The sequence below is a fragment of the Cynoglossus semilaevis genome, chromosome 14 (assembly GCF_000523025.1).
Source record: "Cynoglossus semilaevis isolate Cse_v1.0 chromosome 14, Cse_v1.0, whole genome shotgun sequence".
In the NCBI taxonomy this organism is placed as follows: Eukaryota; Metazoa; Chordata; class Actinopteri; order Pleuronectiformes; family Cynoglossidae; genus Cynoglossus; species Cynoglossus semilaevis.
This window is the reverse complement of record NC_024320.1, coordinates 8,124,771-8,148,381: the sequence shown is the minus strand read 5'-3', so window position 1 is coordinate 8,148,381 and position 23,611 is coordinate 8,124,771. Positions and strand designations below refer to the sequence as shown.

Below are 23,611 nucleotides of genomic sequence, written 5' to 3'. Positions count from 1 at the left end.
CTTGTTACTTTTTAAAAGACGATACTTTTTAGAGAAAAAGAAAAATACATTTTGTGTTTGTATGAAAATATGTTTTTCTTATCAGCCCCTCGTTACTGTAGTGGTGAGTACCGTGGGATAATTTTATTTGTTAATGAGATTAATACGTAAGTTATGAAGAAATGTTAGGAAAAATAACTCGTTATTTTTAGACTCAAAATGTTGCTTTATAAATATGTTGCAATAGAATATATGCATGTATATATATGTCCTTAATACTGTCAGAGAATATGTCGGAACTATAGTTAAGCGCTACACAAACGGAACGAAAACAAAGTTACACAACACCCGCTCATTTCCGCGTGTGTTTTGTTTGTCCCTGCAAGTTGCAGAGAGAAGGAGTGACCAGGTGGGAGGAATGTCCGAAGAAGTTATTCCCTCGAACAGCGCATTAAATCAATTTTGTGGGATTATTTTGGCCACAGGGAAAACAACAACAGAGTGTCGTAGTCTGGATGACGACTTGACAGAACTTAAATCACGCCATACAATGTAGAGAAAGGAGGAAACATTCAAAGTGTTTCATCACCTGAGACAACCACCTGACGTCGTTCGCCAAACTAAAGGTAAAATCACAGCAACTGGATTAAATTACGTGAATGTTTCCTAACGTAACGTTGAATTTGTAGGACTTTAAATGTTAGCGTGTCATTTGCAATTAAATGTTTGAGTAGCACACAGGTGTGTGCAGTGTGACAAATTGCACATCATTCACCTGTTATATTATGCTGTTCGGATGTAAACTTAAGCTTAAGGTCTATCGTTTTTTGTTGTTGTTTTTACTGTTGTCAGACAGTTTCAGTGACAGTGTGCAGTGACCTGTAGAAGAAAACTCCTTGTAGTCTGTTGTCAAGTCCTCAGTCAGGGAACATTTAGCATTAGCTCGAGTAAACGTTGGGCTTGTGCTTCCAGCACTATGGGATGTCCGTTTGATTCATTACTAATTTGTGTATTTCATTTCATAATTTAGGCATAAAATAAACGAACTAAACAATAGATACGTTTTTTATGTGGCCACATTCAATTAAACAAATGATTAAACAATTAGAATAAAACATCTTGTACAGATCACAATGAATGACTTAATTCATTTTAACAATCCCCCTGGGGACAAATGATTGGTCTCATTTAAATAGATACTTAACTATACAAATACAAATATTAGATCATATAATTAGTAATAGAATTATATATTTTATCAACTTTACAGCGACATAGAGATCTTTAGGAATTCACTTATGTTTTCCCTGTGATAAATACATAGATAATACACAGTAGCATGCAATATGTAGTGTTTTGAGTTACCTGATAACCTGACAACCATGCTGCTTTATGAAATGCTTTGTGAAACAGGAGCAGTTCTACCCACTTCTCTGTGCTTCTGTTAGATCAGTCACTCAGTCTCAGTCAATCAATCAATCAATAATGTATCCAATAAGAATGGACTGAAATGAGGGTAAATGATTCTTACACTCTTTAACTGTTGGCTTTTTCATCCAAATATTTGAATATTGACTTACATTTGACTAAGTAATGGTAATGGGCCCATTCAGTTTGAATGATTTTACACAGTGTATCTTTGCTGGGGTTTGGCACAGTATATCTCTCTGTTTCACTTTGATCACTACATGTAATTAATTAATGAGTGGGCATTACAATATTATAAATGAATATAAATAATCTTTTACTTTCAGCTAAGGGCCTCTTACATGTGATTTATAGTTTGAGTATAAACAAAGTCCCACCCACTCATCTGTTAAATTTAAAGTTCCTAGCAGCCTCTGACCTGCCAGGATATTAAAAATAAATGTACACCAGGATTTATTTACAGACACAATTTATTTGAAATTAATGTATGTGTGACTTCAAAACACACCATAGACAGGACTATACAGGCAGCAGGCAGTGAAGCATTCATTTACATAATACAATAGTAAAATATTACAAAACATACATTACTGTGCTTGCAATAAATAGAAAATGTGTGTGTGGAGCGGGGTAAGTCATAAACAAATGTCCTGTTAACTGTATCTTGTTGTGTGTATTGGGAAAAAAACTGAACAATTGAACAGCGTGACTTCATTAGAGCTTTAAACATATAGAACATTCAATTTTTGTTCAGCAACTTTTTAAATAAGTTTTTTGGCTAATTTGTAGTTACTCATTACAGGTAACTAGGTTAGCATTTTGTAAATAAGTGCATTTCCTCTTGATCAGTAGTTCCCAATGTTTGTTGTGCCATGGACCGTGGACGTGTGTTTTCACTTTGCAGTCCAGGGTCAAATGATCCATGGTCCAGTACTGGTCTAGGCTTTGGGTAGCTGGGCACCCCTGTTCTGGATAGTTCAGGCTAACAGAGCTATGATTGTCTTTTACTACCACTTATATCAAAGTATACAAGTATTTTTTTTTCTAAATTCAAATTATTTCGAGAATAACCTGCTGCTATTGTGGCTACCATTAAAATAATCTGGAGGTCAAGGAATAAATATTATGAATTTGAATTTGAGTTATTTCTGCCATCGTTGATGCTCAGTTTAAGGTATTCTTGTTCTTATTTGTCGTCCTCACTGGACATATTTCAGTCCTGTTGACTTAATATAAGGTAGAGTTTGTTTGGCTGCGATGCAGATTAAACTTGATTTGATTTTCTGGGCAATCTTAGCCATTGTTTTTCTCTCCATGTTTTTATTAGTTTTTGTTCATTTTCTGTCTGGATTTTTTTCTACATTGTGGTCTCTTTGTTTTGCAATGTTTTTAACTTACTTCAAGTAACAAACATTTTCCCAGCTTATTTAAGTTATGATGTTGTGTGTCTTGGCAAATTAAAGTTATATTATCAAATTAAATCTAAAATTATTAAATTTGTTTGAATTAGGCTATTTTCTATGTTTTGTTTGAAATATCTGATACCATTTTCCAAAAATAATCTGCTCCAGTTGTCTTCCCTTCTTAACTCACCTTTTTAAAATCTTTTTTTCAGTTTAATTTAGCAGCACCACTTCACCCCAGTCATGCCTTTATTCTTGCCACCTAATGACTGGATGACTGTAGACTGTATGAATACTTTCTGACGTTAAATGCGCATGTAGTGCTACATCTTGGAAGAGATGAAATCTTCATGGTCAGAGTCCGAGTCACTGCTGCTGCCCTTGCGGGACTTCTTCACAGAGTCCTTTTTCTGGACATCCTTCCTCTTGTCCTTGTCTTCAGGCTCCATCTGGGAAAACTGAGCCTCTATCTTCACCGGGTCAATGTAGGTGTAAAACATGGCCATAATAGAGAAAACGATGCAGACCAACACCAGCAGGGAGGCAAAGAGGATGTATTCTGCCCACTAGTGGAGACAAACATAATGGAAATGTGCAAAGTCACAATGGTTTAATTTTTATGCAGTGATTCCCCACCAGTGTGCTCTGCCACATTGTCATGCTGCGCAAAATTATCCAATTTCACTTGGAATAATTTGTGCCTCAATGCAATAGTGACAGACAGAACAATTAAATAATAGAACAATTAAATAATAGAACAATTAAATAATATTTATATATATATATATATATATGTCACTTGTGTTTAGAAAAATGTCTCACAGAGATTTCTTAGACCCTTCCCCGAAAGGACGTAGGCCTGCTACGTCCTTTCAGGGCTAATTCAGGGTAAATTCCACCCACCTGTACTGGGAGCGTAATTGCCCCAACAATTAGCACGATGATGTTTCCTACGGCAACAGTCAGGAGCCAACCAGCCTGCAGCACTGACTTCATGTTACTGGGAGCCTGAAGAAAACCAAAATGATATTAAAGTGGAAGAAAACAGAAAGGAGGGTTGTCGTATTTAGTAAATATTTTCAAAATAAAACGCAGAGATGACTTCACGTTAGGAAAAACAGAAATAATTGAGTTAGAAAATAAAGCTAGTCATCTGACTTGGTCAGACTTTGGCTTTAACATCAAATAATCTGATTGGCCCAGTATATTGTGTGTGTGTGTGTTTTACCTGTGAGTAGGCGAACTCTAGACCAGTGACAGAGAAGACCACCTCCCCTGCAGTGATGAGGAAATACTGAGGGATCTGCCAGGCCATGTGGACAGTGTTGGGCTGGATGTCAGTCACTGCGTTGATGCTCTGGGCACACTGCAGGACACACACAAACACACACACACACACACACACGCCCTTGTGTGACTCTCAGTCAAACCGCTGCACACTTGTCGCTCACTGGCAGGTGGTTTGTACGACTCACGTTTTGGTCGAAGGTGAATGTGGACGGGATGATGAGAGTGTATGAGCTGCCAAAGCCCAGCTTTTGGTTGTAAACACACTCCATCTCCGTCAACGGGTTCTTGATCAGGATTACATTACTGGGAGGAGAAGACACAAAACTGTTTTTGGACAAACACTGCTCTGTTTGTGTGTATATTCTATTGAAGTGCGTATGGAACACAGTGGGTGTGTCCAAAGTCAGGACTGTGGCCTGACATTTGCACTTGGATATGTTTAACTTCAGTTTATCATTTATATTTTACTTCTTTACATCCAATGGCTTTTTTAAATTCATTTTCACTTTTTTAAACATTTTTTTTATACTTTATCTAACTCACGGCTTTTTAATAAACCTCTGAAGTCATGTTTTGTGTATTGTTATAAACATCACTACTTTTGTCCTACTCATTGTAATAATAAAAAGTTGTAATTTTATCATTTTCTCTTTGGATTAGCTGCTGGTTTTTGTTTTTCTTTAAGCTCTTTGACCGGTCTTATCTTTTTACTAGCCTCATGCATATTTTCACAACTTTTTGTCGTCCAATGAATCTATTTTTGGCTTAATTTTAGCCCTGTCACTTTCTTTCAGATCTGGTAGCTCTTTTTTTTTTTTTTTTCTAAATTATTTTGTATTACTCGAGTGGGGTTCCTGTAATTATATTCACTACTGTGTGTCTTGGTCGATTTTTGAAACATGTGGCTCTACATTTAGGATTTTTTGGCTATTCTAATTTTAAATAATCCCGAATGCTCCTTTCTGTTGACTCTACACCCTTTGAGTATATTTTATATGTCAAAGATATTTTTGATAACTTTTATGATTTTCTTTTTACCTGTCTATATTTTAGTCTTTTAAATTCTTACCAATGTTAACTTGTAACTAGTGTAACTAAAATTTAATAAATGATTGATGTTGAAATTCATTTTTGACTATTACAGTTGTTCTTTATATTAAAAAAAACAAAACAGAAAGAGTGCAGGAAATAAAACCAGACTTACTTTCCATGTGAAACTTGGACATAGTCTGACATGTCGTTGGTCACAATTTCCCCATAGTCCTGGTTGTTTACTGTTAGGTTCAAGACTGAACCAAATCCATTTAGTACTCTGAGGAGAGATGGAATTCAAAGCATAAGTAGGATTAGAGAAAAAAGTAATAAGAAAACAGAAAACTCGTGAGTAACCATTGTATAAATGTTCCTTCTACAGTATATCTAATGAAAATCTCATAGTGATCAGGCAGTCGTAGTAGGGGACAGGGTAGAAAATATATGGCAGAACAAAATGTTTGCAGTGTCAGAAGGAAATCCAGTGCAGTATCCCATCAGTTCACTTAAGTATCGCCTAGTTTCCTTTAGAGGAGCTAAAAGGTCGACCTTTGAAAAACGCCCAGAAATAACAGGCAGATGCTGATCAGGGAAAATAAAATCAGTCACTCTGAGAACTAATCTGGCTATTGTATATGCAACACAGTACAAAAAAACTGACCACAAACTAATTCTGGAAATAAATGTCTCTTAGGTTGTCAGAAATGTATGATGCAACATGGGGTCACAGGTCAAAAAAGGTTGGGAACCATTGGACTAGCATATTAGACGAACACATGGAAAAAGTACCAAAATCAGTAGATTACAAGGAACCTGGGTGACTGTAACCAAAGTGCACTGAGCTGAGTGACTCACCTGATAGCATTAGCGCCCTGCTCCGGCTTTGATGTGAGGTCCTGGAACTGAAGATAGAAGAATGTGTCAGATATTTTCCACTGCTTTACAATGTCTCCGAAGACATATAAAGATTAAAGCACACGTGAGTCGGAGATCATGATATGACTGAGATCGGTGCCAGGTACTATTATTATTAGGTGGAATCAGTTGATGAGAAGAACTACAGCTAGTACCCACAGTTAGTTAGTTAGTTAGTTTCTTTCTTTTCTTCTCTCTTACTTTCTTTTTTCTTTCTTTCCATCATTCTTTCTCTCTCATTCTTTTCTCTGTCATTCTTTCTGTCTTTCTTTCCATCTTTTTTTCCATTCTGTCTTTCCAATCTTCTGCCTTTTCCTTTCTTCACCAAAGAGAAAACCCTTTCCTCCAGTTTGGAGTCTAAAACCTTTTTCTTACACAGTTTTCTACATGTTAGCGGCGACAGGAGGGACTAGACTGTAGCTGCTCACCAGCGTAGGTTCAGTCTCACTGATGGAGATGGTGTTTCGAGTGCCGTCCTTTAGAGTAATTATGTGTGTGTCAGTTCCCAGGTCCAAAACAAAAGATTATGTAGTTTGTCAGTTCCCAGGTCCAAAACAAAAGAATCTCTAAAGGTCAGATATTCCTCATTGGCCTTTAGAAAAAGAAAAAAAAAACAGGGACATGCAGTTACATCTTTACTACATGAAGGCATGTTTTTGTAAGTAAGTGAAGATCTGGCAGGTGTGATTACCGTGTAGGGCTCTAAGCTGAGTAAATTGGTTCCTGCTGTGGCAGATAGTGATCTGTTTAACATGTTGATAAACTTGGCCTGGCCCACGGTGTTTGAAGGGAACTTTGGCAGAGTTCTCTGTGGAAAAAAGGGGAAAACTTCTGTCAATTCTGTGTTGTCCAACTGCTGGTTCTTATCATGACGTCCTTACATCAATCTGTATCTGGACCAGAGCAGCTGCCACGAATGCCATGGCCGCGAGGAACATGCCAACTGTCATCCTCTTTAAGGGACTGCAGGTCAAACATGACAAAATGTCCTTAAAAGTTTCAGTTTCACTTGAAAATTCACTGTCGAGGGTTTCAGTCAATCAGTGAGCTCACGTAAAGTTTAGTTTGCACTTGGCGATCAGAGGGTAAATCAAGCTGTCCATGATGGGCACCAACACCAGGATCAGGATGGGGTTCACCGTCTGCAGGAGAGAGAAACAGTTGCTGTAAGAATGTATCAAAAAGGACCAGTGTTTTCAAGGGTTTTCTTCACCACGGTTCATTAAGTTATTCATCCAAGAATACTGTACCATCAGAATTCATTTCACAAAGGTGAAAAAAAGATACACTATATACCTTTTTTATTCCTACACAGCTGTTTATTTCAAAGAGCTCAAAGCCAGTACCTGCATCTGGTCTGGGAAGATGACAAGGATTCCCTGTAAAAGAGAAAGATAACAAAATGTAACAACAAGCCTTGCTTTTGTCTAAAAACATAAATAAGATATTAAAAAAAAAAGACAAACAAAAAATGACATACAAAGTCTCCGTTCATGTTGGTGGCCTGCAGCGTCCATCTGGAGCCCTAGGAAAATCACAGCTGTTTTATTATGTACTTGGCTCCAGGACAGTAGAGGGCGTTGACACAAACAATGACAAATATTCACCTGTTGGTCAAAGAGAGCCCAGAACATGGGCAGAGGGAGGTAGAGGAACAGAACCTTCACCACCATCTTTACCTGAGCAATCAGGAGTTTCTGCACGTGAAAAAAACAACAACATCAGCTAGTTGGTAGTTGTCCTCGGGCAAATACCTATCAGCTTTGGCTGATAAGTATGGCTATTTTTTTAGCTATGTCCACCCAGAATATTAGTTAACATTTGGCTGTTTTGCATTTTTTAATTAAACCTTAACCTCTCCTAACCACTTTCCCGTACTGGATCATTTCCAGTCAAGTATTGAAACTATTTTGTTTCATTTTGTTACGTTTGGCAACTTTGAACTTTTTTTTATTCCTGATTTAGCCACTACTAGCTAGCTTTATGGAACATCTTATTTCACGTTTCCTTAAGCTCTACAGCCAAACTGTAAAAAAAAAAAAAAAATCATAGCAAAGACACACTTTTCTCTTATTTTAGTAATGTTTCTACCTAACTTGAGGCTACATTGGCAACACCTACTTGCACAACAGAGAACATTTTTGGAATCAAAATACTTCTATAATTTTACACATCGTTGTTATTTTTCTTAAGGCATAATTCACTCTTGACTAGGTTTTTCTGTTGGTTTTTTTGTTAGTATTTGTAATTTTTTCTAATTAAATTTGACGTAAGTATTAAATTAATTATTTTTATATAAATATAAATATATTTTACTATATATATATTAAAAAATAGTAATATGGAAAAGTCAAGTTGAATTGCGCATAGCCCGCATTAGCAAAACATGTACGTCTCGATGGACTTAGGACTTTTACAATATATCCTCCTGAAAAATGAGGAATGTATAAAGAGCTTCAATTTTTCTTTAACTTTAAGAGCACGTTTGTCATAGTTTGCTGAATTCCAACATTGTATTAGTATGTGTGGTATGTGTAGAGTCCATATTCCACTTACATCATATTTCTCTTCAGCCCAGTCCATCCAGTGCTGTCTTTTTGGATACTGTGAATGTCGATGCCTGAAGCGGTTCTTGATAGCAAACTACAGAGAGCAATAAGACTGTTACCAGAATAATTCTCACCAGAATAAAGCGCCTTCAAATTCACACTGAGGCAGCTGACACTAACCCCGATACATTTGCAGACTTTAACCAGGACGTTGCCTTGAGGGGCAACTTTAATGTACATCCCGCTTCCAAGGATGAATACAACTGCAAAGAAACATCACACACACAAAGCAAAATTATTATTTTATGAATATATATATATATATATATATTATAAGATGGTTAATAGGCTGGTCTTACTCAGGGCAACCACCATGAGAGCCGCAGGGACACCAAAGGCCAGTGGGTAACACTGCTGCTTAGTGTGAATCCCACATTGCTGAGCTGCAAACCACACAAGGAGATAAAAACAGTGACTTAAAACATGTTGTGTACAGCCATGTGTTAATTGATGATTACATTATTTTTATTAAGTGTTAGTAAGTGCATACTATAAAATCCAGTAATAATTAACCACCAATATAATTTCACCACATGACACCTGAGAGGAAGTAGCAATTTTTCAAATTAAAATAACCTGAAGACTAAAGAAAATAAAATAGATGTAACATCTTAATTTTTTTTTCTGATGCCCTATGAAAAATGATCAACGGACTAGTCCTGGCCTGTGTCCCGGTGATTGGGCACCCCTGTTCTAGTGTCACTCATTCATTCATTCATTTGTTCACCTTGTTCCACAGAGCCTAAAGCCAATCCCATCAGTTCACAGGTGACAGTAGGTCAGTTCACCAGTCCATCACAGACAAACAACCACTCACACTCACACAGACAATGGAAAGACTGTACAGAAAAACTGGAAAAGTAAACACCAGGTCAGTGATCCTCCTGTTGTGGCCACAGTGTCAATCAAACCGCTATACTTAGCCTTTGCTGTACACGTTTGAACAACCCCCTGGAGAAGATGTTAATATCTGACAGATGGCACTGATACACCAAAGACAAACATATAGATAGACATCAATTTCTGGTGAATAGGATGGATATGAATCCTTTCCTTTAAACATTCTGCTGTCAGTAATAACCAGTAATAACCAGATTCGCTCATTTATTTTTTACACCTTAAAGAGTGTATCCATGTTTACCTCTGAGTATAGGTGTGATGACTGTGGACAGCAGGCTGCCAGCATTGATAGACAGGTAAAAGATGGAGAAGAAGGTGCTCCTCTGTTTTTCCTGTGAGACACATGAGATCCATCATGGAACTGCACTGGCTTTAAAGTTTCTTCAGGAACTTTCTGGCACAGTTTTATTGCAATATTAAATTGGTTTCTGTTACTGGCCTTGAACAATGAGATAAAAATGGCTGAGATTGAGGTTAATAATTACCAAAGTGTTAGCTGTGACAAAACAGAGATACTGCTGGAAGTGCTGACAGATATGTTACTGATAGCTAAGGTGCCACGTGTGCACGTGTACGTGCAAAATACAGAGAGAGATTAAATAAATGACGGCATGTGCGCATCAGCATCTACACTGCCCATGTGAGTCGGTTCGTGTACGTGTTCATATATGGCTTCATAAAAATGAAAGCAATTTTTAAAAAGTGTTCAGAGGAAAAAACAACAACCAACACCTCGTAGCTCCTGTGAAAAACATTTCTGCTGTTGCTGTACTAAATACCTGTGACATTAAGCTCTCTGTACTATGGCTAACTAGTCAGAGTATGTTTTACCTTTACAAGATTTACCTTAGATTTCATTATCTTTTGGCTTATTTAACTAGAGAAGGCAGTCTTCATATGGTAGTGAACATTTGCTTTAGCTAATTTCCCTTTAATTTTAGCTAACTTTTTGAGATCTCCCATTCACATTTTTCAGTCTCAGCTAACTGTTGACCACCTTGACTAGATAAACTTATCTTAATTACTCATTATATATATATATATATACTACAGTACTTTGTAGCCTTTTCTGGCTAACATTGTTAGCATTTGTTGATGTTTTATTAAGTTGTATTTACTTTTTAAAATAGCTGAAAAATGTGTATATACAGTATATATACAGTATGTATGGAATATTTAATGGTTTGTCAAATACTACCTAAAATTAGTTACATGAACTGGCTCTGTATTATTACAGTAGTTTTTGTTTTCTTTCAAACACCTTAATGAAGCTAAAATAAAGTGTATTATCTGGGGATTGCTGGATGAAACTTTTTTTATGTTCCATACTGATATCAATCTGATGTCAACCTTCTTTTCTCATCCAGAATGCAGTTAGTGTGCTATAGTTGGTTTTTTGTTCAATGTTCGATCCTGGAATTTTGACCGTTATCGGACCGATGCCGATCCATAGTATCAGATGGAGCCATCGTTATCGGACCGATACCGATCCATAGTATCAGATGGAGCCATCCCTAATATTTCCTTCCCCTCAGTTAAACTGATACGATTCTATTTATGTATGGAATATGTTCATGTTGTTGTGTCCTGTCTGACTGTGTTTGTTTTGTGTGACTTCAGACCTGATGATCTTGAAACTGGTCTCCACCAAAGGCAGCCACACAGGGTTTGATGCCCCCCGTGCCCAGGGCAATAAGAAGCAAACCCACCATGGACAGAGCACTGGGAGGGAAGAGACCAACTAATGCGTAAGTTTGCCTCCATAATCACATTTGTGTCAGACAACAGCAGCAGGAGTGTGTGAAACTCACACGTGAAAGGTCATGTTGTCCGGGATGCCGTCCTTGTTGGCGTCTGTGATGTCATGAATGGCACTAACAGCCATGATGACCTGGCCAGCAGCATAAACAATGGACAGGTAAACAATAGTCCTGCACAGAAGAAGGGAGAGTTCTCAAGTCAAACACTGAAGCACCTACAGTCAATCAACACCGTGTGCAGGAACTTACTTGAACTTGCCCAGCCATGAGTCTGCTATGATGGCTCCAAAGATCGGGGTCAGGTAGCAAAGGGCCACAAAGGTGTGGTAGATAGTGGTGGCAAAGTCATCGTCCCACCTCAGAAAGTACTTGAAGTACAGCACCAGTACAGCTGCAGCACAGTACATTGAAGTTGGCATTTATGTCCAAATATACAAGTAATTTTATGTTCAGATGTGCAACACACATAAAGGTCAAAGGTTCATTTTTAAGCTGTTGTTTACATTTAATTTAAAACAAACACAGAAACTAACCAAATTAGTCTCCTGTGTGATATTTGGTTTGTCATAGGAGGAGTATATACTGTATATCTCAGTGTTCCTTTAGTTTTAATACCAAATACCAAAGCAGAAGTGAAGTCAAACCAAGCCTTGGATGATACAAAACAATGAGAAACGATATCTCAAAATAAAAGAATTTGTGACTTTAAACTCTACTTTTTCTGGCCAGTTAGTGGTAGAATCACCACAGAGGACACAGTTCTCTGAGTAATTCCACTGAATTTATGAAAAACTAGCATGCTAAATAGTCCAGAAGTACTACAGTATACCCTGAAAGGTGAGAAAGGGCGACACATATCAGTAAAACTAAAATAAATAAAATAATACTGTTTTTCTTTGTTTGTTAACCTTCTCTGCTAACTGTAGCTTGATTTTATTTATTTATTTGCCTAATTAGTGAAGTGTGTGTTTGATGGTGACATTGACGTGACATTAACATACTTTCTGCGTTTTTACCCAGTTGGCTTAATGTAAAGAGAATACTATTTTTAAGGTTTTTCTTTTTTAGGTTATATTACTTCCACAGCTATCAGTTGATGGAGAGGTAAACCAGCAGAATCAGAAGAGTCAGACTCAGCTTTTGTCGTTGTACAGTGTAGACTGTGTGTAGCTTCTCATTTTTAGTTCATTTAAAACAACATGAACCCTCAGCGATAGAATAAAACAGAGGATAGAGAGAAGACAGAGGATCCACAAGAACTGGGAGCTGAGTGCTGTGTACTGCACATGTAATAGGGCACGTTGAACAGAACAAAGGTACTGTATACTGCACACAGTGTCAACAGGTCAGGGTTGTTGCTTATGAACAAGTTACGCAGTGGTGCATAAACAGAAATTGCCGCAGGATTGAGAAGGTTACCGTCAGTTGATTTTGGAAATGTGGCTCGTTCAAATTTTAATGTGCTATTTAATTTATGATTGATTAATTGTAGTAATTAATTACCTAATTTATATTGACAAAAAGGTTGGACTTTACTGTTCCAAAATCAACACAGTTGAAGCTGCAGCTGTCAACTCACCTCGCATGCCATAGTAGGAGAAGCGCTCGCAGAACTCATTGACCACAATGAAGAAGATGCTTATTGGGTAGCCACAGACACTTGCCTAGGACAAAATGTGAGGACATGCATGAGTTTGTTGGTTGGATGAAGAACATATTCAGGCTTAATGTTGAGATTTCTTTATATTTTGGTACAAGACAGACTATAACAGCTGACACTTACACTTTTGGGCTTGGACCTTTCGCGAGTTTCTGCAGAAAGAAATGTTTTAAATACTACATTAATTCAGTTCTCGTTTAATTTCATTTTTTTAAAAATATTTGCATTAAGAATGTGTGACATAAAAATATTTTTTAATATCATAAAATATATTCATTACAAGTGTCCATGCATCACATGGCTTCCATCTCCAGAGGAGAGCGTACCTGCCATCACGGCGGTGTCTTTCTCCAAATCCCCCCTGGTGCAACGTCCTTACAGTAAACCAGAGAAACTTCAGTCCTAGTCCAGATCACAGATACTTAGAACAGGTCAAAGCCTGTTGGTTTTTTATAAAACCTTCCTCCAAACTGCGGTGACGCCCACTGATGCAGGATTTACAGGCACTACACTTGAGCTCACCTCCCATCATGCAAGTCATAATTACTGCAAACAGCCTCTAGGGAGTTTGTGTGTGTGTGTATGAGTGTGTGTCTGGGTGGGTGGGAGATTATCATTTTTATAACACCTTAGAGAACAGGCTTTATTTACAAGCTGATAAGAAAATGCCCCGGTGAACTCTGTGATGTGGTGATTTGTTTTGTTTTTTTTGTTCGATTTTTTTTTTTTTTTTTTACTTATTTCTACATTTCCTCATAACAGACAATTAAAGTTTTATATCAGGAATATCCAACATGACAAGTTCCTCCTTTGATATTTAGGATCCATTTCTAGTGTTGTTACATTTATTCAGTAAATTTAAAAAATACTTTGTTTTTCAAGCAAGATATTTAAATTCCATATATTTTAAAAACATTTGAGATTTTCATCTGTATTTGAAAGTTAATTTACAACAGATTAAATATTACTACAATAGCCTACCACTTTTATTCTATACACATCTCTTTTCATCATTTTGCACCAGACTAAACAAAAATAAGAAAATAAATAAAAGTCAAATACACAAATATTACATCTCACAAAAAGATTTTTTATATACTCTATATACTAAATATTCTTTAAAAAAACCTCTGTTTCTTAAAAATTCATTTATTAAAATTCCAAGCATATTTACATGAACATTTAAAGGTTTATTTTTAGCTTTTAGCTTTCATCTCACAGATTATATTACCCAAATCATACATTAGTTAAAGAATATGTCAAGGATGTTAAAAGTACACCCTTCTCATAGATACTTCATTTTTTTTTTTTATCCCAGTAATCGTGGGTGAAATATCATGCAGCCATTTTTTAGACTTGGGAAGTTAGGTTTCAGCTCTCTGGAAAAAGTCTACAGTTAGAAAAAAAAAGATCAACTTGATTATTAAAAAAAAACAGTTCCTAAACTTCCATTTAGTTTCTCACTCCTGCAGTGGAAACAGGCACCCATAGTTCCTGGTACCATTCCCAGGTCCTAGTACTAGTTCCTCTGGTAGAAATGTATTTTTAAAGGACATTTGAATTATGTTTTTTCTTTAGGCTAGAGTGAGTTCCAGTGGGTTCATCCACTGAAACAATAGAAAATATTGCACACATAATGTAGTAGAGTCCACTGGCCCAGAATAGAGAGACAAATGAATTCAAACGTTGAATAGAAAATGGCTCATGTGCATTTGAAACAGGAAAAGAAGTGTAAAAAATAGTGTAAAAAAACATACTGTTATACAGGATAAAACAAAAACAGACTGTGGCTCAAACCTGGCTCCAAAGTCTCCACAGGAAACATTGATGGACGGGTATGACCTTCATTCAAAACAAACAGAAGGCAATTATGAGAGCTGAAGGAAACAACTCAGTTAGAGTACAGTGGTGGAGCCATGTGGGCTGGCACTGGTGGGTGTGCCACTGATGGCGTTGAAGATGCCCATGGAGTCAAAGAGAGCGCTCCTGCTACTGTCCTCCACTGGGTTGATCTACAAGAAAGGCTCCGTTTTAGACACTAGGCTCCCATCGTACATACCTGAGAGGACGTATTCAAGTCCTACACAATGTTATGGTTCACTACGGCACCAAAACATGTATAGCCCATGCAACACTTAACAAGTTATATGAGAACAAAAGACTTATGAAAAGCTAAACCAATAAATTAGCCAGATGCAGAAAAGCTAATAGAACAGACGGAGAGGAAGGAGATGAAATAGAAGGAGTGAAGGAATTTCACAGGGAGAATGAAGTGTTCTGGTCCTTTTTTTATGGAATATGAAGTATTTTGGTCAAAGGGCAGTCAGTGTTGGTCAGCTGTGGAGGAGGAGGAGGTCTCTAATGGTATCAGATGCAGCAGCTCATAAAGAGAGTTGTTAATGCAGTAGATCAGACGATGTTAGCTAAAGAGGTGAAGTACCATTAAATACAGAAGGGAGCCAGCGCCAAGTATAGTTGGTCTGAAGGCTGATGGGTCAGTCTTCAGAAAATGGGTTAGTGCAGCCGTTTAAACATTTGAATTATTTGCGTATTATATTTGTTCTTGCATGGCTTCTTCTATCATCTCATTCATATGTACAATTCGCTATGTATTTCAAAGATTCATATACATCTATTTATATTTCATGTACACTCCCTCTATTTTTTTTGACCATGTTGTGCCTACTGTACAATGAGAACAGCTGATCGGGGTCATCACATCTTACCTGCTCATTCATAATGCTGGACAACTGCCTGGTCAGGTCTCTGTAGCTGGCCTTCATCTCGTCGTGATACTCCTGTTGGTCCTCTTTGATCAGTCTCTCGTTTACTACGAGTGCCTGACCACAGGCGTCCACAAAATGCCTGAGGACAGAGGGAAGGCTGAATGTAAGGCAGTAAACTGTGTGGTTTGTAAACCAGTCACTGGGGGCAGGTGTGGGCTGAACAGGTTTTTACTTGAGCATTGGAACCAGACCACAGTGGAATACAGGACTTGAACCAAATCTGGTTAGTGGTCCACATCTATACCCTAAAGCAAAATGTGAGGAGCAAAAAGTGTTTGACATTGTTTGAGGACTTGGGAGTCCAGCAGTACCTGAAGACCTCTTTCAGTTGTTTGACCTTGTTGTCGGGGTATTTCTTAGCACTGCTGTTGTCCAGGAAGGCTCGGGCATAAGCAAGAGGACCAGCGTTTACCTGGATGACAGTGATGATGATGGAAGACATTTAGAATTCCTAAATTAAAACAATACAATGATTTCTCACTGGTCTGAAGGACTGAACACTAACACTATTCTTCTGTCAAGTAGACCCAGTGGTAAACTCTGGATAATGAATGAGACTTACTCTCTGTAAACTCTGCTCATGGTCTATTTACAGGTTTTGTCGGTGCATAGTGTAGGGACACTTGGTAAGGTATGGTTTTAACACAATCTGGTCTTGTTTTAGATACACACAAGGAACTTTTTGGTCCACTTTAAACAGACCAGGGTCTGCAACCTTAGATAGTCCTCTTTGTTTTTGCATATATATATATATATGACTCTATATATTTTGGCAAATTCACAAATCTGGTATAGCTTGTATATATGATAACTTGTTTTGAGTTGCCTAAACATGAACTATGATCATGAAGACTTTCTGACTTCTACCACGGCCTCTGCAGTCCTAATCTGGATCATGCCTGCCTGAGTCAGTATCGTCTCCACCTCACCACCCACCTGAACACTAATGCAGCCCTGCAGTTTCAGCTGTAGTCGGATCATGTCCACCTCTGAAGCTGAGCACAACATCCTCAGCTCGGCCACTTTGGCACTCATCTCATCAATGGCCACCTCGATTGGGCTCAGGTCACTTTGATGTTGGTACATGACCGGGATTCGCTTCTTCACATACGGGAAACAGTGTGTGGCTTTGTAGAAGTAGAATATGGTGGAGAAAAGAAGACAGGTTTTTAGACCAGACCTTGAAACTTCACTCATGACAGCTCATCTCACTGTATTGTTCCTAACTTAGGTCCATGTGACCCCCATAAGAGGGGTTGTTGCAAAGAAACATCGATCACTATAGAAGCCTCTGCTAGATGGTGGCCAAACTGCAATCAGTTGGCGTGATTATTAACAAAGTTAGATAAGGTCTGAACTTTGGAATAGAGATGACAGTGCAGTAATTAACTTCACTATTCTACATGTGATCCAGAATTAGACAGATAAAGGGGGGAGGGGCGGGGGGGCTTTAGAGGAAATGTTTTTAAAAACATGAGAAAGGTTTTTCTTGTTGATACTTCCAACCTACGTGATACAAAGCTGGTTGGAAGTAGAGGGAAAATGAGCCTTGTGTTTGATATCCCTGACCTAGTTCTTTCTTCTAGGATTGGTTTGAGAGACTGTCTGCTTCATTATTACTCCAGTTGTTACCGGCACAAACAGAAGAGCATCACTGGTTTTAGAAATGGTTAATAATTTAATGGCTACTTGGAAGGAAGGAAAGTGAACTCCTTGTCATTGTGACACCACAGTCCACTGGTGCGCCGGCCGTCAGTCCACATGAACACAAGTCTGTGGTACGACCCGGCAGATTTGTTCAAAGCCTGGAAACTGATTGTGGAGGCGGCTCCTGCTCTCATGTCCAGAGAAACCTTTCGATACGACCTTGTTGACGTGACTCGTCAGGCTCTACAAGTGCTGACCACGTCCTTAGCACCTGAGTGGTAACTGGCAGACTCAAACCTGAAGCTTTCCAGACTTAAGTCTGCTTCCTTAACCACTAAGTACTGGGTCTTTGAGTATTAGAGGATACATTTATGTGCGGGTACTTCTGAATTGAGCAGGAAACTTTAAGTCAATTTCTAATAGATTTTAAAACTCGATATCTTTAGTCTCTTTATAAGTCTTCTCCATGTCTTTCTATTGTGGTAGAACCTACTGGTGAGAATGGTCCGGCGTTTACACTGTTCCTCCACTCCTCCCTGCTTTCCGCCCGACGTTGTAAAAGGAGTCTCAAATACAAAGCGTCGGATGTTGTGGTTTTTCTCAAAGTCTGTCTTCCTGTCCTCTAGCTCCTTGTCCTCCAGGTAAGGTGAGACGTGAGTCACTTGGATGTAGGCATACTTGGAGTCCAGGTCCTTTGGGTTCACCTTTATAAAAGATTTTACAATATTTGAATCAGCAGTGTCAAACCCAATCACTGTCTATCTAATCAATGTCTAAGTTGCTCATCGTATACATGTTTTACACATACAGAATTTCACTAAACTGCATTTACCCTAATTACCATTTTATAGAGGTATATATACACTTTTATTTTAAGACCACCATAAGCAGATTAAGCTCTGAGGAGGCCACATAAAATGATGCAGCTGGCCAGATTGATCCCACAGGCCATGAGTTTGACATATGACTTCACACAACAAGAAACACCTTCATAGATTAGATAACCCCTGCTGTTGCTGCAGTGCAAAGTTCATGTCTTGGTTTTTTTTATACTACATTCTGGTCTTGGAAAGTTTAAATAGCTGTAAGAGTTTGTATCTTAGTTATAACCAGGTCTTAGCGCACCTTGGTTATCTTAATAGTCTGGTCTTGGTTCTGATCTGGTATGGGTAAATACCGGTTTGGGTCATAAGTTGGCTCATTGCACAAGTGTTTTCGTATTGATCTTGGTTTTTGGTTTACTCACTCCAATCACGGGGTCAAGACTGGGTCGTTAGTGAGCGATTATTGACACTAAACATACAGAATATTAAATAACTTGGGAGTTGTTTCTTGATACTGTCCCTGAAACATACATAGACCAAACCAGTAGGTCCCAAATTGGGGGTTATTGCAGAGTCAAATTAGTTGTTTTTATTTTTTCCTTTAATGCCACACTGGGGAAAATGTGCTGATTATTATTTTCATTTCCTATTCAGTCTTGATATCTGTTTTTCACATTGTTTTAAATGAGGTTGAGTGAAGTTTTAAAGCAGTCGCTAGGGACATGTCGTGATGGGAGGGGTTCATAACAGTTATCAATACAAAAAAGGGGTGGTGTTTATAAGGTGTGGGAAACACTGCTGTAAACAGTGGCCTAGTTGAACAAAGTTAACCCTTAGTTGTCATCCCACCCTGCCAGAGTCCTGAATGATCTTGACGTTCTCTTGGCCAAACTTATCAGAGTACAGCTTCAGCAGCCTCTGAGAGACCTCAGACAATGGCGTGAACTTTGGCTCTTTGTAGATGTATTCCTTTCCATCTTCATCCTCGAAAAAGCCCTGCACAAAACAATGAGTTAACACTTTTTTGTTTTGTTTTTTTAAAGTGAGTTAAAGTCATTTAAGGTGGGATTTTCTTAAATGGAGGAAAATAAAATACAAAATTCAATATGAGTTACAAGGACAGAAAACATCTTTAAATAAGTCAACTTTCCACCACAGAAGAAACTTTGGAACGGTCATGCTATCAGTTTATAGAAAGACCAGTGTGGAACCATCATGGTTCCTACTGCTCTGGCTCTTACCTGTCCAAAGAAGGCCACTCTGAAGTGTGTGCCCAGCAGCCTCTTGCCTGAGTGCATCACCTCTATCACTTTAGTGTAAGCCCGGTGCAGTGTGTCATACAGGTGTGACAGTTTCTGTTCAACAAAAAATATATATATATATATATCATTCAATTCTCTGTGTCCAGCAGTTTGATTAGTGCCCTTTCCTTACAGCAGGAAGATCATCTGCTGAAAGCCTTGTGCTACTGTTCTGTATCTGACAGTCTTTCTCTTTGGTGTTTCATGGCGTTGTCTTTTCCTGTGTGAGTGTGGATTTTCTCCCCTGGTGTAATTACTGCTTGATTTGGCTCCTAACCCTTGGTAACCCTTAAAAAGGTTATGTGTGAAAAAATGAAGGGATATGTTTATGTACTGAACTATCAAGGATAGGAGTTTTAGCTTCTATTGTAAGAAATATTGTGTTTTATTTTAAGGTTAAGACTTTACAGAAATCAAATTTACATCTAAACTTATACTTAGAGTATTTTCTGCATGTTAATAAAACAAAACACTAAGAGGCACATCCATGTTCTGCCCTAGAGGACCTTTTAACAATGCATTTGACCTTGGTGTTAAAATATGTGCATTTCTTATGTTTCTACGTGTCAGGAATTGTTTTCGCCATTTGATAAAATTCTTTATTCTTTTTTTTAACTAATCTGATTTGAATACATAATGTAATGCTGAAGCGCTGTTAGCTGTCAATTACCTCGAAGTCTCTCCTCTGCTCATAAATGGGGATGATGAGCCTGTACACATCAGCAATGAGCTCATATCGCTCCGCCTTCCAGAGGCCTTCAGCACACTCCTCCAGCAGCTCCATTAAAACCTCCTGAACAGAGACACGTCAGAGTTACTAATCCCTGTCTTCCTGTGGTTTAGGATGTCAAGCTGTTGCAGAGATGAGCATTTCTGCCTTTTCTTATTTGAGTTGGACACTAAAACGAACACAAATTGAGCAGACAGTTCCAATGAAGGCACCTGATGCGGTGGAAAATGGACACATTATCCTTTTGGTTTTTATTGTCAGACTCCACTGTGTCCTTCTCGTAAAGAGAAAAGCTTTTCAGGACAGATGAGACAGTAAAAGCACTTCCTAGACAACGGATGTGTTGACAAAACCATAAAACCCTCACATATTCACCGCATATTATTTTAACTACTTCGCACAACGAAATCAACCCATTATCAGATCCTCACTGTGCCAAGCCCAAGTCAAAGTCTACTGTGTTTTTATTTCACGCACAAAGAGCAACTGAAACTCTTTAACAAGATAAAAAAGAAAAACTTTCAGTCATTGATTATTTTGCACGTGAGCCACAATGATTGGTAATGATTGGTTACAAAGTAAGATTGGCAGACGCTCAAAGGACAATTGTGAGAGCCACAACAGCTCTACTAAACACCATAAAGTCTTAATTGACTTTATAGAAAATGACAGGTACTATCTGGTTTTACAAGGAAAAGAGTTGCATCATTGAGCCACATGATTGGACATTTTTGGTGATTTATAAAGTTTGTTTTTCTTTAAAACAAACTTTTTTTTTTTTTATAAAATGCCTTCAGGTAATACCATCAAAGTATGTTGTAATTTTATGTACTTTTGACATTTCCTACTGTAGAAATCATCCAAAGAGCTCCAAAACTGATCCGTGTATTTCAATAATTTGTGAATGACTAATGGAGTCAAAATTTCACATTTTAATCGTGTACCAGGAAACAGGAAGTTTCTGTTATTCAATGATGCAGAATCCCATCAAGTTATATTCTTTAAAAGTGTAGGAATAAACAGTTATTATAACAGTCATTAATTTACTGATCACTAAAAACACACAAACAAACAAAAAAAAACAAAAAAAAAAATCAAAGCAACATGGCCTCACCTCATTGAAGTGAACATCCTGCATTCCTACATCCTCCATCATGGCTGCCTCTTCATCAATATTTGGTGTAATAACACGGAATGCAGAGCATCCATGTCTAAACATTCCTGACAGAGAAGGATGAAGAAGTGACTTGGTGTTTGTTCTGTTATTGTTTATAAATCAATGCCAGGAATCAGTGAAGTACTGATGACAGGATCACAAGAAAATGTCCAGAGCATCAAATAATCCAGGAACTAGACACAGAACCACAAACTACGTGCATTTCCAATGCCAGGTTACAGACAAGACACTGTTGGCAGCTGCCTTGGTGTGTTACCAGTCAGCAGTCTGTTTGTTTTGTTTGTGTGTGTGATCTAATGTTGTTTTGTTTTTTTGAAGCACTCCACTGACCAACTATCTCCAGATTTCCCAGACATATTTATGCCCGCTAAGAATTACATCCAGAAGTCAAGTGTTTGTGTTGATAATGTTTTTATTGATTCACTATGAACAGTAACTGCTTAGAAGATCTTTATAAAACGGGGGTTATAAAGATGTTGGATTAAATTCCAGTGGTTAGCAGAAGGAAGTTTATCTTTATCAGCACACAAACACACACACAAATTTGAACTTGACTCACCTTTTCTCCACAAATACTCAGCCACTAGAGCAGCAACGTGCACATAACACATGGCAGCCTGAGGACAAAGAACAAACATGGAAATAATGAACTGGAAGAAAAGGAAGTTAAGAAGGACAATGATGAAATGCTTTTTTGAATACATTTTAATTACCGACAGAAAATATAAATAAAATGAGTTTTGATATATGCATATTACAGTTGAGTACCGTCAAAGCCAGCAAGGCCTTCTCTTTTGCCCTAAATAGTATGAGAATGTTACTTATTTTTTAATATATTTATTATAAATATTCATAACATAATACAGAGTAGTTTGTTCGTATTATTCTTTCTCCCTCTCAGCCTTTCTCTTTGGTTGTGCTGCTTCCAGTTGTGTTGCCAGGTTAAAATTAATCTGCCCTAAGGCCGTCAGAATCAGTAGTCCAAGCGCTGGGAGCAGATGGCAACTTTTGTCATGAATGACTAATTTTCTCTCTATAACGAAAGAATGACTTCTTACAGCACAGTTGTTTTCCTCACAGTTGCATGTTTGTTCATCTTTTGTTTAAAAGGCTGTGACCGTACTGCTGCACTAAAGAGACTTTTAGCTATTTGGATATAACCTTCATTTCAACTCAAGAAATAACCCAAATGCTTCTGGGTAAAAATCTACCTAGTGGAGAGGATTATTTTGATGAATGTTTAGCAATTCATGGCCTAGATTTCAGATTTTGTTTGACGATTACACACCTAACAGTAATTAAAGCTTGGTCAAGTGGCTGTTTTATTCTTCCTCTTCTGCTAGTTTTTATGTACAGTATAATGGGTTAAGCTTGGGGTTAATTGTGTTGACCCTACAACTATAAGGTAATAATGTAAAGTCAGAAAAACCTCAGAGAGATCTCTATTCTTGTTGTGGATGCGCGCCATGCTGTCCAGCCAGGTCTTGCGCAGCTCGGGGGTGCTGGTGTAGGACTTGGCCAAACTGTACTGTAGATCCACCAGCATCTCTGGGTCATTCTCATGCTCCTTCATCTGCTCTGTGGCCATCAACACCGTCCTGATGCGCTTTGTCAGGTCTTTTACATCAGATGGGAAGGCAGTATGCTAATAAAATAATTCAATAAAACAGAAAAAAAAATCCTAAGGTTTGTACCAGAACCAGATTTTGTCCCATTCCAACACCCAAGTGTTTCTTTTTATTCCTACCATCTAGAAACTCTAAAGATTCATAGGAGAATAACAGCTGATTGAAGTCCTTATTGGAGGCTCAACTCTAGCGCCTCATCTCAAACACTTGTTATCAGATCTTTCCTGAACATTAAAAAAATATTGTGTTCATCATCTTTGTGGCAGAATCCGTTCCTCACCTTCACATTCTTGTCACTGTTGGCACAATTGTTAATGATGGAGAGGGACTGCTGAAAACGGGTTCCTCCGATACCGATGACATCTGCAATCAGCTGACTGACTGCAATCACCACCTACACAATGGACAGGCACAGAGGACTTAGGGACAGGTCAGCAACTACAGTATGTGTCATTATGCCATATTTACATATGGTTTGCAAATCTAGAAAGGAAGGAAGGACACTTGCAGCATCAAAAATGACTTGTTGTTTAAAACCCTCC

The 23,611-nt window shown here is 38.0% G+C and overlaps 2 protein-coding genes across 7 annotated transcripts in view; both read right to left on the bottom strand.

The window, feature by feature from the left end:
* Nucleotides 1-822: 822 nt before the first annotated feature.
* On the bottom strand, nt 823-13,437 carry slc15a1b (solute carrier family 15 member 1b). Of its 2 annotated transcripts, NM_001294185.1 has the most exon segments (25): nt 2,745-3,376; nt 3,714-3,818; nt 4,039-4,176; nt 4,286-4,403; nt 5,305-5,412; nt 5,988-6,034; nt 6,476-6,534; nt 6,537-6,540; nt 6,574-6,639; nt 6,739-6,855; nt 6,929-7,010; nt 7,101-7,189; nt 7,394-7,426; nt 7,528-7,572; nt 7,655-7,744; nt 8,604-8,690; nt 8,777-8,859; nt 8,956-9,039; nt 9,798-9,888; nt 11,179-11,278; nt 11,368-11,487; nt 11,566-11,707; nt 12,896-12,980; nt 13,100-13,128; nt 13,303-13,400. In NM_001294185.1, coding segments are annotated over 25 exon segments (2,190 nt in total). In that variant the 5' UTR covers nt 13,310-13,400; the 3' UTR covers nt 2,745-3,115.
* A 149-nt stretch (nt 13,438-13,586) lies between these two features.
* The window catches only part of LOC103389451 (dedicator of cytokinesis protein 9-like), a 33,780-nt gene continuing 23,755 nt past the window's right edge, over nt 13,587-23,611 (bottom strand). For all 5 annotated transcript variants that reach the window (XM_017038525.2, XM_017038526.2, XM_017038524.2 and 2 more), the window contains 12 exons: nt 23,350-23,463; nt 22,871-23,086; nt 22,001-22,058; nt 21,379-21,485; nt 20,205-20,327; nt 19,475-19,588; nt 19,083-19,229; nt 17,903-18,113; nt 16,699-16,889; nt 16,074-16,174; nt 15,703-15,841; nt 13,587-14,988 (listed from right to left, as the gene is read on the bottom strand). In XM_017038525.2, coding sequence (XP_016894014.1) covers nt 14,872-14,988; nt 15,703-15,841; nt 16,074-16,174; nt 16,699-16,889; nt 17,903-18,113; nt 19,083-19,229; nt 19,475-19,588; nt 20,205-20,327; nt 21,379-21,485; nt 22,001-22,058; nt 22,871-23,086; nt 23,350-23,463 — 1,638 coding nt within the window. In that variant the 3' untranslated portion in view covers nt 13,587-14,871. The remainder of the gene's footprint in view (nt 14,989-15,702; nt 15,842-16,073; nt 16,175-16,698; nt 16,890-17,902; nt 18,114-19,082; nt 19,230-19,474; nt 19,589-20,204; nt 20,328-21,378; nt 21,486-22,000; nt 22,059-22,870; nt 23,087-23,349; nt 23,464-23,611) is intronic.